At 41.8% G+C, this 18,000-nt stretch overlaps 5 protein-coding genes across 5 annotated transcripts; 3 read left to right on the top strand and 2 right to left on the bottom strand.

Moving 5' to 3' along the window:
- The first annotated feature begins 841 nt into the window (after positions 1-841).
- Positions 842-1,582, top strand: BCR41DRAFT_106772 (hypothetical protein). Its single transcript, XM_022019347.1, has 2 exons — positions 842-899; positions 1,040-1,582. Exon 2 carries the CDS (start codon positions 1,068-1,070, stop codon positions 1,473-1,475), a length of 408 nt encoding a protein of 135 aa, XP_021879748.1. The 5' UTR covers positions 842-899; positions 1,040-1,067; the 3' UTR covers positions 1,476-1,582.
- A 3,363-nt stretch (positions 1,583-4,945) lies between these two features.
- Positions 4,946-6,165, bottom strand: BCR41DRAFT_372004 (hypothetical protein; the record flags this gene model as incomplete). Its single annotated transcript, XM_022026648.1, has 2 exons — positions 4,946-5,262; positions 5,388-6,165. The coding sequence occupies 2 exons, from the start codon at positions 6,163-6,165 to the stop codon at positions 4,946-4,948; spliced, it is 1,095 nt and encodes a 364-aa protein (XP_021879749.1).
- Positions 6,166-10,362: 4,197 nt separating this feature from the next.
- On the top strand, positions 10,363-12,275 carry BCR41DRAFT_423387 (hypothetical protein; the record flags this gene model as incomplete). The annotated part of the gene is made up of 4 exons (XM_022030297.1): positions 10,363-10,648; positions 10,812-11,154; positions 11,230-11,413; positions 11,514-12,275. 4 exons carry the CDS (start codon positions 10,363-10,365, stop codon positions 12,021-12,023), a joined length of 1,323 nt encoding a protein of 440 aa, XP_021879750.1. The 3' UTR covers positions 12,024-12,275.
- A 734-nt stretch (positions 12,276-13,009) lies between these two features.
- On the bottom strand, positions 13,010-15,743 carry BCR41DRAFT_356708 (Mpp10 protein-domain-containing protein). The gene is made up of 10 exons (XM_022024695.1): positions 15,494-15,743; positions 15,394-15,397; positions 15,123-15,358; positions 14,650-14,875; positions 14,302-14,529; positions 14,034-14,166; positions 13,923-13,997; positions 13,764-13,775; positions 13,325-13,727; positions 13,010-13,301 (listed from the first exon to the last, which is right to left on the bottom strand). Exons 2-10 carry the CDS (start codon positions 15,395-15,397, stop codon positions 13,203-13,205), a joined length of 1,416 nt encoding a protein of 471 aa, XP_021879751.1. The 5' UTR covers positions 15,494-15,743; the 3' UTR covers positions 13,010-13,202.
- A 124-nt stretch (positions 15,744-15,867) lies between these two features.
- BCR41DRAFT_356709 (Vta1 like-domain-containing protein) lies at positions 15,868-17,940 on the top strand. The gene is made up of 7 exons (XM_022024696.1): positions 15,868-16,018; positions 16,178-16,242; positions 16,269-16,271; positions 16,467-16,594; positions 16,712-16,787; positions 16,820-17,752; positions 17,904-17,940. The coding sequence occupies exons 1-7, from the start codon at positions 15,919-15,921 to the stop codon at positions 17,919-17,921; spliced, it is 1,323 nt and encodes a 440-aa protein (XP_021879752.1). The 5' UTR covers positions 15,868-15,918; the 3' UTR covers positions 17,922-17,940.
- The last annotated feature ends 60 nt before the right edge of the window (positions 17,941-18,000 follow it).

Consider the following 18,000-nt stretch of genomic DNA (forward strand, 5'->3'; position numbering starts at 1 on the left):
AAAAAAAAAAATCCAAATGAAGAGTAGGTTAACCATGAAATGGATGTATAATACGCAAAGAAGAAGAAAAAGGAAAAAAAAAAAAATTTCTCATCATTTTCCTTTCCTTTCACCCTTTTTCTTCATAGTCATGGGTTTATTGCCAGTGGAGAGGAAAGAGTGTTGACAAGGTCGCTAATTGGATATCCATCTTCAAATTTGTTTTCATTCATGCAGTGCAACATTGATATAAAGAACTTTATAACAATAAATATGTACATGTATATATATATTACATGTCCCTTCCACCCCACAATACCACAAAATAATAAAAAAGAGCAGGGTGTCTGTATAATAAGATGTAGAAAGAATTGGTGTTTGTAAAAAAGGTTTGCTTTTTCTGCTTTTTCTGCTCTTCTGGTGCATGCCCTTTTTTAGGATTTATTGTTTTGATCTGTGTGTCCGAATGCACAGGACATCCAACATGTGGACATCTTTTGTTTTCAAGGCGTCTTTTCCCCTTGCAGAGAGTTTGAATGGCTCAGTAGAACATCCACTAACCACTTATAAATACTTCTTTATACTTTATATCCTAAATAGGTCTACCCAAATCGATCTTCCTCTCCTCATCCCACTCCTCCTTTCTGTGCCCTTTTGTCCTTTTTGTCCCTTTATCCTTTTTGTTCCTTTAGCATTCTTCACCCCCCTCCTTCCCCTCACTTCACGACCCGGTTTTTTAAAACACTTTGTGTTTCCTCTTTCTCGGGTCGGATGATCCCATTCCTTCAGCAACAACGACAACAATAACGACAATAACAATAGCAGCAATAATAAGTTTCATCCAACAATCTCATTCAGTTGTTTCCTCTTCATTCATCATCTCATTCGTGTCATAACAATGTTCAGACCAGATGTCGAAGGTACCACCTTATTTCGAAACCATCAAAAATTCAGCAGTCTCTATGCATGGCACACGCGCGCATTTACGGCTTGTACGGATGTAACTAAACTAAAAGTAACTTTTTTTTTTTTTTTTCTGTCCTTTTGATTGGGCCTATAGAGTCGGTTTCACTTTTCATATCCTTGGCATGTATCTCAGTCATGTCCTTACTCTTTGGTCGCAAGACCTCTGGGACACGATAGGAACCATCAACTATGCACGAGGGCTCGTCATTTCTTTATACTTGGTCTCCTGGGCCTTTTCTTTCGTCGCCACTATGCTGACTCAGACCAACAACTTTAATACCATATCCTGCAGTATGTCCATCCTCTCTTGTATCGTCCTCTATGCTCTGTCCAAGATTATCATCTACCTCTTCTTGATGGAAAAGGTCTACGTCGTCACTGCTGTGGGTTCTACACGAAAAGACTTTCCAGTAAGCAGAGATTACCGAAAGAAAAGAAATATCATGGCCAAGGATATAAGTACCAATAATGAACAACGAACGCGCCATCGTATTCGCACATGTATTAATCATAGCTCTTCTTCCATTTAATTCACCATTCACTTTATAGCTATACAGAATCAATATGGTCTTGATGCTACCATTCGTAGGGATTCTGGCCCTGATGTTCATTTATAGAGTGTCCAAGGTCAACGAGGTGACAGGGATCTGTCAAATTGGTTTGAAACTCGAAGCAACCCTTCCTTTAATTCTTTACGACACCTCCTTTCTTCCTGGTTGACTGCCTTGTTTATTCGCCCCCTCATGAGCTCGACCTCCCTTCTTCAGGGCCCCTCCAAGGGCAAGCTTCGAGATGTGGCTCGGAGGACATTAATGGGATGTATCATTGCTTTGGTCCTTAGTTCCGCAAACGTCTTTACCTTGGTCTACTTCAAAGGAGAAGAAAGAGGCTTAATTTGCTTGGCCTCTTGTACCTTGGACGTTACCTTGAACGCCATCACCATCCATTGGGTCACCTCCCGTGGAGGTGGGCGCTATGCTGGAACCGCAAGATCAAGAGATCGGCGGGTGGTGAGCGGGCTACCTGGTATACATAGCTATACTGGTGCTGGTCCTGGTACGTACCGTTACTCTGTAAACGAGAAACAGGTCGCACCTTTAGATTCACATTTATCTATCACAGTCGAGTCATACGTGGAAGAGTATCACCAAATGCACTATAGCAGCAATAACAACAGCAACAACACTAATAGCAACAGCGTCAGCAAAATCAATGGCGTAGGAAGCAAAAGCGATAGTGGCGGTGCTGGTGGTGCCAGTAACAGTAGCAGTGGTAGCGGCAGTGGTAGTGGTAGTGGTAGTGGTAGTGGTAGTGGTAGTGGTAGTGGTAGTGGTAGTGGTAGTGGTAGTGGCAGCAGCAATGCTAGTAGTAGTAATGCAATAGTGGTAATGGCGGCGGTATTTCTAGCCAAACACATTCCTAACAGAAAACCTTGGAGAAAGACAGCAGACTCTAGTGTATTTGTATATCATAATTCGACCATTTCATGTAACATTAAAGGCTTTTTTTTTATTTTTTTCGAAAACTCCTGCGTCAAAGAAAAATTTTGCTTCAAAGGGCGATCTGGCAGTTGGTTTTGGAATAGTCGTAAATGCCTCTGTCCGGATAGCAGCCCCTAAAGCTGTCTACCTTTCGCAGCAGAATAGTATCCATTTTGGAGTACAGGCGGTGTTTATCACAGGATCGTAGCGTAAAGCTAACATTTGTTCTGTGTCATTTGATGATGGACAACGGGAATAAATTGAAAAAAAAAAAAAAAAAAAAAAAGCTTAGCCTTTCAAGAGATCGGAAATGACAGCTATTTTCTTTTAGAGATCTTTTTAAAGGCGCAGTCGCAACTGAGTTAACCAGAGTGAAAACTCGCTACTATTCATGGCTATAAATGGGCCTCGTTCAATATGTTCACCTTGTCGTAGCCAAAACTGTACTCCGTTATCGTCTCTTGGAACCATGAACGGTGCAAAAATACCCTCCGGATCTTCCAGATATCATCTTAAATATTGGCAGCTTCCTCAGCCGAAAAGATCCTGTGAGCTGTCTTCGCATCTCCAAGACCTTCCATGATACACTTGTCGGTTCCATATGGAAAAGCATCGATGTCAATAGCTTTAAGAGGTATCCTACTGGCAAAGCGTTACAGAACTACACGAAATATATTGAGAGCCTACGACACGGTAAAATATCCCCAGAAGATTACATATTGTTGAAGGGTGTCGAAATCTATGGATATATGCTTATGCTTCAGAGCGATGGCAATCCTAGGCACTGTACCTGAACCCGAGCGGATGCAACTTCATACTATACATGAGATTGGTTAATCAGATCCATTCTATGCATAAGGCTTGGCCCAATCTCGCCAAGGATTGCCTTGAAAATGCCGACGTTGCGCAGAATGTCATCGTGTTAATATAGAACGTAAGGGATATCACCCGATGAAAGCAATACATGCACAGCTGCCTGGCGAACACATGGCTGTTGCTCTTGCTGGCAAGCTACCTTGCACGGCTAATGTCAATGTCAGGCTTCTTGCCTTAGTTGGTGTATGCACAGGATTTGTATTCTTAGTCCCTCTGAAGGATAAATCTTCCAAAACCATGGCGACTGTATTGTTCAATATTTTTACCCATTGGAGTTCCATGTATCCTGCAATCCGATAACGGCAAAGGATTTGTCCACTAGGTTCTCCAAGAAATGGCTCAAGAAGGACAAACTCATTTCCTCGATATGAAGGCCCTTTTACTGTTCCGGGGTAATACTGCACTGGCGGACTTCTTGGCCACCATATGCACCATCACAATTCAAGCTTGCCTTAGACGATCTTGACGGCGATGATGCTCCTGAAGTTGAATATATTGTCGGCCATCGTACCGCTGCGTCTGACGGAGGGAGATACTTCGTAAAATGGGAAGGCTTTCCCGCCTGAAGCCAATATCTGGGAGCTTGAAGGCAATTTCATTGAGAGGAAATGCATCGACAACTATTGGAGCAGTCGCGGCTTCTTCGTTGATGCAAGATCTCGGCCGCAGCCTCGTTGGAGACTGCAGACCACCAAGCGGCAGCGGCAAAAGTACAGGCAGTTAGATGCACATAGCAGTGCTTGCAATGTTGATGGGTAGAACAACATGCAGCAGTGACAAGAGAAGCGCTGTACTAGCGCACGCGACCACTCATAGCTATAAACCCATGGCGCTAGCAACGGCGATTATTTTGCTTCATATTATTTCTTTCCTCACATTCCTCATTTTATCAAACCTTGGAACGAAATTATGGCCTTATCAATAAGTGACCTGGCTTAGAAAAGAGATATAAATACTCGTTTCTACTATGAAAATAAAGATCTACATTCTTGTCTCGTCACATTTCAAATTCGTTATTAATCTATATCAGGCTTGATTCTCTACTGTCGACTCCAATGATGCAATAAACTTAGTAAGCCAGACTCAACCTTCTGCAATGCGCATGGGTATCAAAGATTAGCTGTATAGAGAGATTAGTCCCTTAAACTAACAACTATTTCCAAAAGAGGACTGAAGATGTGCCTGATGAGAAAAAAATATATAGCTTTATAGCTTGACTCATCCTTTATTAGTTCATGATAAATGAGAGAAATAGGATGAATGTGTCTGCCATCGCCGACCATGCTTTTGGTTTGGCAATAGCATTTGAGTCTAGGTTATTATTGGCGATTTACCATGCCAGCCTGTGCTTGCTGCCATTCTAGGGACCTTTGCTGCTCTGGATCAACATAGCCAGAGCTTCCTGGAGAAAGTGGCTGTGGTTGGGCTATTGGGGGTTTGGGACTGAAACACAGGCTGAGGTTGGGCCGGCGATAAAGGCTGAGGCATTTGCTCAGGTGGGGTCGCTACCTGAGGACATGGTTGGGGCCCTGGCGAGAGCTGGAATATTGGCTGTGGCTGGAAAGAGCTGCGCCAATCATGTTGTGATGCTACTGGTACTTGTGATGCTACTGGTACTTGTGATGCTACTGGTACTTGGTATGCTACGCCGGTGTTTGGATTTGATTAGGAAATGTCTGTTGTCCTTGTGTCTGGGTTTGTGCTTGCATTAGTGTTGATACCTGGTGAGGAGGAGCATAATGGCGGTACGGGTCTTGGCTAAGTGGTTCAGGAGCGACCAAAAGCACAGGTGGGTCCACATCTGGTGAAACCACTAAGCCAGTACTAGGTTTGACATACTCTTTATTTTTCTTGTGACGCCAGAATACTGCACCGAGGAAGGCAAGCAAGGCCACAATACCAATGCTACCGCCAATGATCACTAGCAGGTTAGGCGATTCTGGACTTTCGGTGGGGTTCCCTGTAAGTTCATTTGATTCGGTAGTGTAGCTTGTTGTCCATTTTCGGGTATTGAGGTTATAAATAGAAATGTATCGATATCTGCACCACTTGAAAAGCCTCCCCAGACGATCAATTGGTTATTACTAAAGGCACACACATGTCCAGCTCGTGCACCCGACAGCCCAACATCAGTACCCCGAGTCCATGTCAACGTTGCAACATCTAGAATATAGATATCTCCAAGGACAGTGCCTGGCTCTGATGCTGATGGGCCATTCCCTAGGCCCCCAAAGAGAATCATCTTTGTACCGCCATACGCGGGGATGAAGCAGCCCAAGAGTCGAGCTGAAGGCCTAAATCCGTTTGTTGCTAGGGTCTTCCAGCCTTCTTCATCATTTAGTGCGTATAAACTGTCGCGAGTGAAAAATGTCTCAATAATGGATCCGCCAAAGACCAATAAACTTTTCAGCCCAGGCGCCCATGTCACCATGTAATTATTCATCTGAACAAGGTCCGGCTGTGAAGTTTGTTCGTAATAATAGTCTTCTGTTCTTGGATCATAAGTCATCAGCCGTTTGCCTGTTTCGATGGAATAGTATCCGTTTGGAATATAGACCCAACCCGAGACAGGATTTGTAGCGGCTGCCAGTCCAAGGCCAGTATTAGCATAAGTGGTTTGCTTAAGTCTTCTCCAGCTGCCTGAACCAAGGCCATAGCTATAGGCTGTGCCGTTGATGAAGACAAACCATTCTTGATTGTTCTTCATGAGTGCGCTTGCAAACCGTCTACCCGCGTAACCATTGGAAAGTTGCTGGTAGGCTGGGCTGCCGGTATGCCAGGGCCTCGATAGATCAAGATAAAACATCTGTGCCGTAGTTGGATCGGTGGGCAAAGTGGTGAGGACAGAGCCGCCCAGGAACATACATGGCCTTACCCTCTATAACACCACATACTGCTTAAATAACATGGGAGGGGCCTATAACTTTGTGCATAACTAAATAATGAGGCGGGGATCAAGAATGGTGATATGAACAAGACAATCAGTCGGCAAATCGAGGACGCATGCTTTATACCATGGCGGTGGAGTGGAAGAACAAGAGGTGAAATAGAGAAGAAACAAGGGAAGGTATGAATTAAATATGACCATGGCCACGATTATGGCGAAGTAATTCTGTCAACTTTAAAAAGGAAAAGAAAAGCAAAAAAAGCTCTCCATCAGATCATGAGTTGAACGCACAGAGATGTACCTAAAAAATGCTAGGGCCGAGATGGTCTAGATGCAGGTCCAAATGTTCACCGCAATGTAAACAAATACAATAATAACGAAAAAAAAGTGAAGACTGGCAGGGGCCTGGGCCGGGGATTGTGGTAAGTTCTGTGGTTGCAATGTCCCTTACTCCCCCTCGGATCAACAGAGCCAATATCTTCAAAGGCAAATGCCTGGAATGCTCAAACAATCTCGGAGATTTGATTTGAAAGACATGACTACTTGAGAAAAAGGTGGGCATTGATATACCAAAGTTTTTTTCTTTGGTTCTTGTGTTGAATGTCTGACTTTATTTTTACTGATCTGCGTTTGTTCAGATAGTCAATTCAAAATTACACGTTCCAAACTTAATTTGTCTAACTCGTTGATCATTAAACAGGTTAAAGCGAACATTCTTTTGTTCTTGTCAATCATTACAATCCCTTCCATCGCTCTTTTGTTTCCGTCGATTCATCGTTTCGATCCCACTGCAATACATATGCATCTTTTCAGATCATTCATCAGTTCTTTAGAATCATAACACCATCACTTTTCAAGAAAAATGAATAAAACCAAGTTAAATCAAACTTGGCTTGCCACAACATGTTCTGATAAAAATAAAAAACAATTAATTCTTTCCATTGTTTTCTCAGCAGTTATATTGACTATCGTTTTTTTTTTTTTTTTTTTTTTTTTTTGCAGTTGCGGCTAGTCATACTACCTCTATTTGCAATAGCGTTCTTTGAGCAGGTTAATTCTATTAGGAAAATGTCTAGGGAATCATACTTCACTTTTAATCGCTTCATTGATTGAGAAGTAGAATATTTCTCCTGCTATATCAAGAAAAATGAAGTGTGATGGAAATGATAAATGACTTTTTGCCTTAAATCCAGCCTCGAACTAAATTCCTTAATTTCAAGTCCGAGAGTATCCTTATGTCGCTCACATGAGGCCTAAAAAAATTATTTCTCTGAAAATTCAATATATTCTTTGATCTGGTCAAAACACTGCCATTGTTACACCCTCATGTCTTTCTAGGCTCATCGGAGCAGATTCTCAAGAGGAAAAACAAATGAAGGTAATAATTTGCTTTATGCTGTATAAATAGATCGACTTGAAATTTAATAAACGCGATTCTTTATTTTTGAGATGTATCACGGCTAAAACATTTAACTGGGGCGACTTTGGACTTCTTCTCTTAAAAGAATTTGAAAAGTCGTCTCATGGTCCGTGCGCGATAAAGAGAAGGTCCTCACTCACTTGTAAAGGTGGCTGTTCGATGCCTGTAGGTTTTCCCAAATCTCCTTTGATTTAATCGTATCTAGCGGGATTGGTTAGCATCCCCCTGACTACTTCGAATGGACAGAATTCACTGTGTTGTTCAAAACAATAAAACTTGACTAAAAGTCTATTAATACTCGAGCCATGAGGAATATAATACCTCTGAATGCTTCAATAGGATTTTGGCATGCTTTTCGGGACGCAGGAAAGACAGTATTGCCTCTTTTGTGCGACGAGGAGTATAGGGTTTGTTCCTTGGGGACGAGCTTTCTCAACTACGCTTGTTGCTTATAAAAACATAAATGGTTCTCGTTTTCCGCATACTTTCAGCGCTTCCACAATCCAAGAGCTGTGATGTAACCATTAAATGTTATATGTTTGTCGAAGCATTGACACTCCCTTGCGGTGTTAGGAAGCCAAAAGCCCCATAGGCTGTGAGAATCCAGCTATTGCATAGGATACACTCTTTGCGATTGGGTGCATATAATGGATCGCCAAGCGGGTGTGAAGCCAGTTGCCTTGCTCAGATATCTGATGTATCAATCCCATGCGGGCTGCACGTTATGCTCCGGCTTTGCGGCCTCCATGAGGAACCTTATCGGCGTGATGACCTACCGTCTCCATAATCCCTTTTATGGATCTATAAAAACAAGAAGCCATGAAAAAGACAATTTATTAATATTATTACAACTACCGTGTAAGGTTCTGAACAATTCAATCTACTATTTTACTTATTTGTAGAGCGTGGTTGAAGAAATTACAGCACTATCAGAGGCACCGAAAATGAGAAAAGCTTCCATTCACTTGTCTTCACGAAATGAGGATAGCTACTTCCTTTATACTATAATTCAAAAGATGGAGTGAAATCGAATGTGTGGTGGAGACTACTCATTGACAAGCTCCCCTTCGGTGTCCGCCTCCACCGATATATGCCTGATAAACTCCCTCTAATTTGTCAGATATGTAGGAAGTCTCCTGAGACGGAACAACATCTGCTATTTCAGTTGCCCCAAGAAGCTGGAAGTAGCAGGTGCAATGAAGTAATTTGTCGGAGAAAATGACTGGTCAGCCTTCCTACTGGAGTCGTTATTTTATGCCAACCCGACGAAATCAACCCACTCAACAATGTGCACCAACTTCCCCACATAACCCGTACTGATAAATATATTTTGGAAGATCTTAGAGGTACGGATATATTTCTAAAGCTCTTTTCGACTGAGGAAGCTGCCAACATGTGACGATTCAGGAAGATTCGAATAATGCAATTGAATGATCTCACTGTCTGTGTTACAATCAATTCACCCTAATGTGATTTAACGAGAAACACTTTCTGTTGATCTTGTAACATTCTAAACTCTTGATGCTGTTTCTTGGACTCACGGTTAGGGATACTCCAGAAGCGATAGAGACTGAACGCTGATCAACCACACTGCATGATCAGTAATATCACTAGTTAAATATAGGTGACAAATCGAGGGTGCTTGATACTGCGTTTTTCCACAGTGGTTTTACAGACAGATATTATACTTCAATTATACCAGCAAAATAGTGTGTGCTTAAATAAATAAATAAATAAATAATAAAAAATAATAAATAAAATAAAATAAAAAAAAAAAAAAAAAAAAGGCGGGAGACCCGCATTGCTCGCAATACTATAGCGCTTGGCGATAGCAACTTTGGTGATGCTGTCTATAGCAGCCTCAGGTATTCTCTTATGGTATGGTACAGGATTAAGGAAGGTACATCAGTAGCAGACATTTTATATGTTCATCGCTATTATCACATCAAAAAAAAAGACTTCGCAATTAAAGAATGTCTGCAGCACCTCTATAGATGATTCAAAAAGCGATCGCGTCGATAATACTCTGATTGCTTTCTCACAACTCATGACTCGTAAACAAATACAGCCAGCATCCAGCGTCGAAAATAAGTCTATTAGAGTAATGTCATTGATATTTACAAACATATACACAACAATCATGACAGAGTGTCATCTGTCATTGCAGGCCTGCGATGAGCTCAATATCATCATGACTACCAAGGGGTTCCGAAGGCAGATACTAAGGCATGCGTGGTGTTTATCTTCAAAATATTACTTGTAGCGATACCGCCCCTACGTTGCAATCGCAATAAGAGAATCAAACAATCTAAAGGCGCACATCGGCAACAACAAAAGATTGAGGGCAGACCTGGACTGTAGACACCGGATTAGCTGGCTTTTTATTTATCTCTGTTGTACCAACTTCCTTCCGCTCCAGCTAGCGGCTCCTAAAGAACCAAATGATATTTGCTTACATAGTAGTTTCTTTTACTGCTATTACCACCAAGGATCATTCATAAAGACCAGCCAACAATGCAGTAAATATAGCGGCTCAGAGGTCATTAGCTCTCAAAGAAAATCAGAGGTACTATGCTATTGATACTCAACCATCCTTGAGGAATTTAACTATTTTGAATGTGATGGCCACAATACTTCTAATTTTAATGGACCTGCATCTTTTTTTTTTTTTTCTTTTTCTTCTCCTCCCTTTCCTTCTCTTATTCATTCTCTTTCTCTGATAACTCCCCCTCCAACCGATCTCGCACCAAAAAATGTCTTCATTCGATATTCATGCACTCCGGAGGACTACTACGTTTACCAGTAGCTCCATTGCTGTCCCCACTAAACCATGTCGAGCCAATGGCAATCCTGAATGCCATCGGGGCTTCGTCCGAGAACGCTGTAGAAAGTGTACTCTGGGCTCTATCGTCTGCCATATGTGCTATTCGGCGCCCTCACCTTCTTATTTAAAACCCTCAACGTCCGCCCTGTCCCCATCCTTGCTATCATCGTCATTAGCATTGACAACAAGATCTCCTTGCTCTGGTCAATACCAAGGTAAAAACCCCAAAGCAAAAGCGCCCATCGTCTGTCATCACCCTCTGTTTTGAACGCGGCCATCCCATCCGCTTCAACAACTACAACTAGCACAGACACCGGCAACGCCTCTAGGGCATCAATCTCGTTTCTGCACGAAGAAGCCTTTCTTTCGAGCCTTCAGATCTTGTACCTATATCTGCTCCCGTATCAACGGCCTCATTTAATCCTTCTCCTACCCCACAGTCAGCTTGTTCGCCCACATCGATCACCTTTTCATCCAATATCGCTGTATCAACAAGAATTAATGGTGCTGCAGCCAACAGCTCAAAAATGGCATCGCCAACAGGAACAACAGTAGCAGCTTCGCCTCTTGTTCTTCCTTCATCTTCTTCTGCATCCCCTTCCTCCTTTCTAACGCCCTGTATCTACTGCAAAAATGGCCGAAAGGCTTGTGAAGAATGCTTTGGACTGGGCTATGTCCAACGATTTGCCAAGATTGTATCGAGAAAGCCATCGACGGCATAGTAAAATAATCATCACAACATCATCAGCCTACGTCGGGGCAGAAGTAATGAGGGGTACGGGGTCCACACTAATAGCTGTAATAATAATGGCAGTGGTAGTGGCGATAGCGGTGATGAAGGGACCAGTCGTGGTCGAAAGCGTGGTTATAGCAGGAACAACAATAATAGTGCAGCCTACCGAAGAAAAGCTTCTCTACCATTGCCAACGTCTTGGAATCAGATGGGTGAAGGATGGTCCAAATTTAAAGAGCAGCTTTTGGTAAGCACAACAAACATGGCAACTGCAACAACAGCCGCGATGGCCAAATCAATCTCTCGACCGGAGGGGGCGGATCGGGATCTGTAAAGGGCAATGATAGGGTACAGTAAAGGGAGCACAGGTTAGTGCGGCCGTGCAAGAACGGAAGGAACAGGAGCAGGAGCAGCAACCGATCGACATATCTCCTACCATTGCCCTCGCAAGCGTGAGCTCTGGCATAGGTACAAGCCCTGGCACAGATACTGACACGGCGACAACAATAGCACAACCAAGAGCCCCAACCACGCTAACATTCTCTGTCCCTGTGCCAGAAGCTCTCATAGAGCATTCACCCTCTAACCAGTTTCCTCTCCCCTTACAACAACAACAAGAGCATAAGCTACTATCCTACCCCGAGGCTAAAGATTTTAAAGAAGATGATGAGATCGAAGTACAGACCAAGGACTGGATTGATGGGAATGGTACTTCTGATGCGCTGATGCTACTTTACACCCCGAATATGGTTGCGATAACAGTAAGGTCAACAGTAACGGTAGTGGTAGCCGTCTCTGTCATTCAAGGACACAGTCAAGAAACATCTCAAAGTACCAATTTTATTTTCAAACATTAACAAGCGAGCAACCAACAAAGCAAACGTGTTAAACAATGCCAGTGAGGTCGATGGGCATAATAGGCGCCGTCAAAAGAAAAAAAAAGACAAAGCATCATCGTCGACAGTGGTCATTGTCACTACTTGCACCAAGTGGCCTCCTGCGTTCCATGGCCTCATCAGCTGCATGAATACGTTACATATACATGTACGCCTTTTTATGTTTTAATCCCCGTACTCAAGTACATGTACATCCATAATATTCTGTTTAATCCCATGTAATAAGTCATGATGCATAATTCAATATTCAATAATAAGGGCAGACTATATAATCATCGGCAAAAAAAGAAAAACCAGATTGTTGACACATGCTTATTTGTTGAGAAAGGGACCAAACTTTAATGACAAAAGCGCGGTAAAAAAGATACACAAAAGATCTCCGCTCGTAAAAGGCTCCGCATTGTTGTTGGGCACGTTCACAATTCTATTGTCCTCGATGTGCCCATATTCATAAACGTATCTCTTTTTTTTTTTTTTTTTTTTTTTTTCTTAACAGCCTGCTTCTAAATTGACATGTATCCTTAAACCAAAAAAAAAAAAAAAAAAAAAAAAAAAAAATTGATGGGGAAGAGAAGAGGGGAAACAAAGAGTCTTTACCTTCTTCTCCTTCACTCCTTCCTTTCTTCTTTTAAGTAAAGAACAAGAGCATGATGCTTCCGTGTGACCCAAAACAAACAAAAGGAAACGAAAAACCAAAAAAAAAAAAAAAAAAAAAAAAAAAGCCAAACAAGCCAAAAAAGCCAAAAGTCAAAAAAGCCTCTGTACATGAATGCAGGGCAGTGTTTTTTGTCAGAGGTTGTGACCCATGACATGTACAGTATCATGCGAACCAAACAAACAACAAACGTGTGAGATAGATGCATGGAAATATGAAGTATTTGCTACTACACACCATGCAGAACCTCCCGTTTTTTTTTTTTTTTTTTTTGCATGGTGAGAAAAGAGGATTTAATATTTAATGTAATCTAGAAAATGCGAACATGTGGATGACAGATTGAAAGGCGATAATGGTGTATAAAGCAGTAAAAAAAAGGGGGGTAGGAAAAGGCGAAGAGAAAGAGTTGATGCTGACAATGATGATGAGGATGACGATGGCGATGAAAGATAATAATAATAATAATAATAATAAAGGTAATGATATTACAACTTGAGCTTGGCGCCTTTGGAATTTTCTGCTTGTGATGAACCATTCTTGATACTTGACCTCTTGTTGCCCTCGCGATCGATGAAGCTGATGTTCTTTTGACCTGAAATGCTTTGACAGCATCCATCTTGTCGCGCACCACTGTCTTGGAGTTCCCTTTGTCCCCAGGCTGGCGACCCAATCTCCGGTCTCTGGCCTCCCTTTCGGCTTTGCGTTCTGCTTCCTTGCGAGCCTTTTCTCGGATCTCGACCTTCTTGGCCTTTTTAGCCTGAGCACGCTTCCGTTTCCTATCAGCCTGTTCCATCTCAGTGTCGCCCTTGATGGGTTGTTTACCTGCAGAGTAGACTTCCTCTGGGGCTAATAGTGCCGCATCAGCAACACTGACAGGAATAGCTTCCTCCATACTGATCGCTGGTGCATTCGTAACCACTGTGAGTTCAGCCTTGGGTGGCTTGGGTGTGTAATGCCAATTGCTGAGCGAATCAAGCTTTTGGCAAAGCTGTTGCCATAATTGTGTGATTCTTCATGTTTCTTCTCCAAGGCTGCTTCACGCTCACTCAACACAGGCCCTGTGGTCGATGTCTGACGAACATATTCATCCTCATACAGTTCTGCAAGTGATTTCTTTGATTTCTCATCAGAAATCTCGACTCTTGTGGATGGATTGAAGGCCTTTTGGTTGGGTGCGGCCTTGCGAACCACATCATCAAAATTACCAGCCAAGATACGTTCCTTGATCATGTCTTCTAACGTCTGTGTTGTCTCTGCGGTGATAACAGGAATAGGCTTCGCTACCGTCTCGAAATCAAGATCCTCCTCTAGCAAACTGTTGACAGGACGATCTGAAAGATGATGCCTCTCCTTTGATGGTCCAGTCTTTAGCTGCAACATTCTCCTGCTCTAATGCCTCGATCTGTGCCTTGAGTTTCCTCTGTTGCTTTTCAAACTTTGACAGTTTTTCTGTAACAAAAAAAAAAAAAAAAAAAAAAAAAAAAAAATTTAACAAATTAATTCTTCGTCATCCATAGTGAATTAAAAAAAAAGGTTGATAAGCCCTTTCTTCAATCAAAGTTGTTCTTTTTTTTTTTTCTTTACCTGCTTCATCATCTTCCGCTTCGTCTATTCCAAAGAGATTAGAGACCCTATCACCGAGTTCATTGATCTCTGCATTTTCATCATCTTCATCAGCGTCTTCCATCTCCAGATCATCGCTATTTTCAGCTTTACCAAAAGAGTCTTCATTATTTTTTGATGGGCGTTGAGCCTTAAACCTGTTAGTCGTTCCTCTTGGTGGTGGAGCGAAAAAGTCCTTGTATGTCACGTCTATAAAAAAAAAAAATGCACACCCACATGCACACATTAAAAATGGTCAACAACGGTCTTTTTTTTTTTTTTTTTTTGATTAGAAACATAGCAAAAGGTATCGCATCTTTATAAATTTACCGTGAGCATCTGCTTCATCCTCATTCTCGCCCATGTTTCCGAAATCGTCATCCTCATCACCACTTTCAATAACATCCGGATCTGCAAAGTAGTCAATCTCCTCATCATCATCTTCGGGTTCCTTGTCTTCCAGCTCATCCTGCTCCTGTTTCTCTGTTAAGGCATTGAACTCCTCAAGATTAAAAAAATCATCATCCACTTCTGAGGTCTTGGTCCTTTTTCTTGACTGGCAGATCGAGATCATCCAAGTCTTCTTCTTCTTCTTCTTCTTCTTCTTCATCATCATCATCATCCTCATCCTCTCCCCTTTCCTGATAATCCTCTGGTTCCATGTCATCAAAATTTTCTGCATCATCTTCACCAGAGAACCCTTCCATGTGATCAGTATCAGCGATATCAACACCATATCTCATCATCAAGGCCCAAATTCATTTCTGCCTCATCATCATCTTCTGCTTGATCATGATCCTGACCATGCTTTCTTCCCCCCTTATTCTCGTCCTCATCATCATCACTAGCTGCTGCTTTTGACGATGGTGTTCCTGATTGTTAGATTTAAGGTTTTTAAGTTCTAGCTTGAGGTAAGATAGGAAAGGCGTATTTTGCATATGAATCTCTTCCCAGATTTGGTCGTTATCAAAGCCATCGATAAATAATTCTTCTAACATGGAGCCATGTTTCTTGAGTGATCCAGATTCAGTTGACTTGCCTAAAAGAAAGAAAAAAAAAAGTCAGTCTAAGTACCCATGGTTATCAATCAATTGCTTAAAGCCATCTTAATGAATCAGAGAAAAAAAAAAAAAAACATAATAATAGTGTTTCTCTAATGCCAATTTTATTTTACCAAGGTCATAGAGGTATTTTGTGATGGCTTTGGCTTGCCTCAGCCGAAGTCTCAGACTTTGTAAGGAAAACCTCTGGTCGAGCGAGAACCTGGTCATGGAAAGACTTTAGCAATGCCTCATCAGGCATTGTCTTTTTCTAATGACATTATGCTGTGTTATATGTAAATGTGTATATGTTTGAAGACAGTGTCAAGCCAAGTCAAGCAGCTGATGTTTGCAGGAGATGAGGCAAAGGTCGTTATTGAAAAGGCCACCTCTTTTTGTTTAAAAAAAAAAAAAAAGACTGTACATAAACAATGTGGCTTATTGATGACTACTAAATACCACATGACTTATACCCGAGTGCTCTCTTATTTGCAAACGCGCTTTTCTCTTCTTTGTCTCCGCGCTTTTTTCATTCCTTGTCTCTACCTTTATACTTTAAATGTCTGCTGCAAACGTCCCTGAGGGACTTAAGTCCATCACTCCATACCTGCAACGCGCTGCCCAGTTGCAGGGCCGTGAACCTATCGTGTCATACTATGGTATATAATAGATAAAAGAATAAGGAAAAAAAAAAAAAAAAAAAAATTGTGAAAAAGTATAATGGGGTTTGTTCATTATTCACGAGGAATTGTTCATTCATTATTATCGCTTTCTCTTTCTCGCTGCCATTCTGTCTTTATATATATATTCATCCCCAGCCAATTATTATGCTGCCAAATTGGCTATTCCTAAGGCAGGACAGGATGCTAGCAACAGGGCGTTTGTGTGGAGCTACTCGATACTTTGGAGAAGGTAAGAACAAGTGCTGGCGCAGGAAGTAAAGGAGGAATTCATTTCTTTTTTTTTTTTTTTTTTTTTTTAACCGGCTTTATGCCTGCTATCAGTGTAACACAGGATTCTTGGCATTCTAGAGAAGCATTTGTAAAAATAATATCATGTAAAATACTAATGAACCCTTTTTTCTTTGTGTGTCCTTTTCCATAACAGCAACGAAAAGAGATTGGAGAGAATGAGGCCATCTCGAGTGATTTGGTTGGATATGCTCACATTGAGAACTTTGCCCTCAAGATCTTTAGCAGAGCTGACGACGAAGACCGTGCTGGACAAGGTTCACAGTAGGGGACATACATCGTCATTCTCATAAAATGTGCAAAAATCAGGGCTCATATCCTTACTATTTTTTTTTTTTTTTTTTTTTTTGTGCGTACTGTTTTTCCTTCAACAAACAAAAGAAAAACTGCCAAGAATTTTGTCGCTGCTGCTAACTTTCTGGAACTACTCAAAGTGTTTGGTGATATTGATTCTGAAGTCGAAGCCAAGATCAAATATTCCAAATGGAGGCTGCCGAGATTGTAAAAGCACTTCGTGATGGTCGTACGCCCCCCTTACCACCAGGAGCTGATAAACCCAAGGAGGAGATCATCACAGATGCCAGTGCTAGCGCCAACTTGACAGGATTGGAATCTTCATTGGACATGTTGGGAGGCGATAATAAAGTCAACAACAATGATCTTGATAATACCAATGTTACTTCAGCATTCACTCCTATACTTCCACTCCTGTGTCCCATCCTCATCTATGATAACAACGCCTCAGTCTGGATTCCCAACAATCTCCAATTCCCTTCGCCTCCCTTGGGACCTTCCAGCACAAGCGGCAGTAACGTTGGTGGTGGAAATGCCTTAAACGGGACCTTTACTGACAGTAACAACAACAATTGGAGTCAAGCGTCCCATAGCCCCAACCCCACCTTTGGCCAGAACCAGAGTCAGAACATATACCAACCAGCAGCTGCACCACCATCACAAACATCAATACCCTCTACTTTTAATCCCACTGCGGCCAATATCAACTCTCCACCAACTTCAGGACACATTACAGGGCCTTCGGACACACAATACGGATATGGAGTAGGAAACAATCAACCTCATAGTAGTGGTCCATATCAACAACAACCTACTGTGAGTCATATGAACACACCTTCACCAAACTCATATGTCCAGCCATCTTCTGGATTCTCCCAGCCTTCCGCACCTTATCAGCATCAGCCTCATTCTCAAACACAGCCACAACCACAGCCACATCTGCATCCACAATCACAACCACTACAGGCACCGTCTCTCAAATCCCATACACACCTGTCCAGATGGTTCTGGACCCTGCTGTCAATACCCAAATTCAGAAGCATTGTTAAATGGACCGTTTCTGCATTAACATATGATGACATTCCGACGGCCATTGATAATCTGGAAAAAGCACTTGCTCTTCTTCGTGTAAGTATTGTATTGTTTTTTTTTATTTTTTATTATTTATTTTTATTTTTTTGTACTAATGCTTGGTGTGTGATAGAAACACTAATTTGTTTGTATTCTTTTCTGTTTAATTATCTCCTTCACATTGCCTTGACTGGTTGACCATCCATAGCCATATCATAACAAATAATAAAACATCCGAATCTTTGCATAAATCCATCCACAATCATCTCGGGCACATTCATGACAAAAATAACTATTAGAATTGA

This window comes from Lobosporangium transversale (assembly GCF_002105155.1).
Source record: "Lobosporangium transversale strain NRRL 3116 chromosome Unknown BCR41scaffold_27, whole genome shotgun sequence".
Lineage (NCBI taxonomy): Eukaryota > Fungi > Mortierellomycota > Mortierellomycetes > Mortierellales > Mortierellaceae > Lobosporangium > Lobosporangium transversale.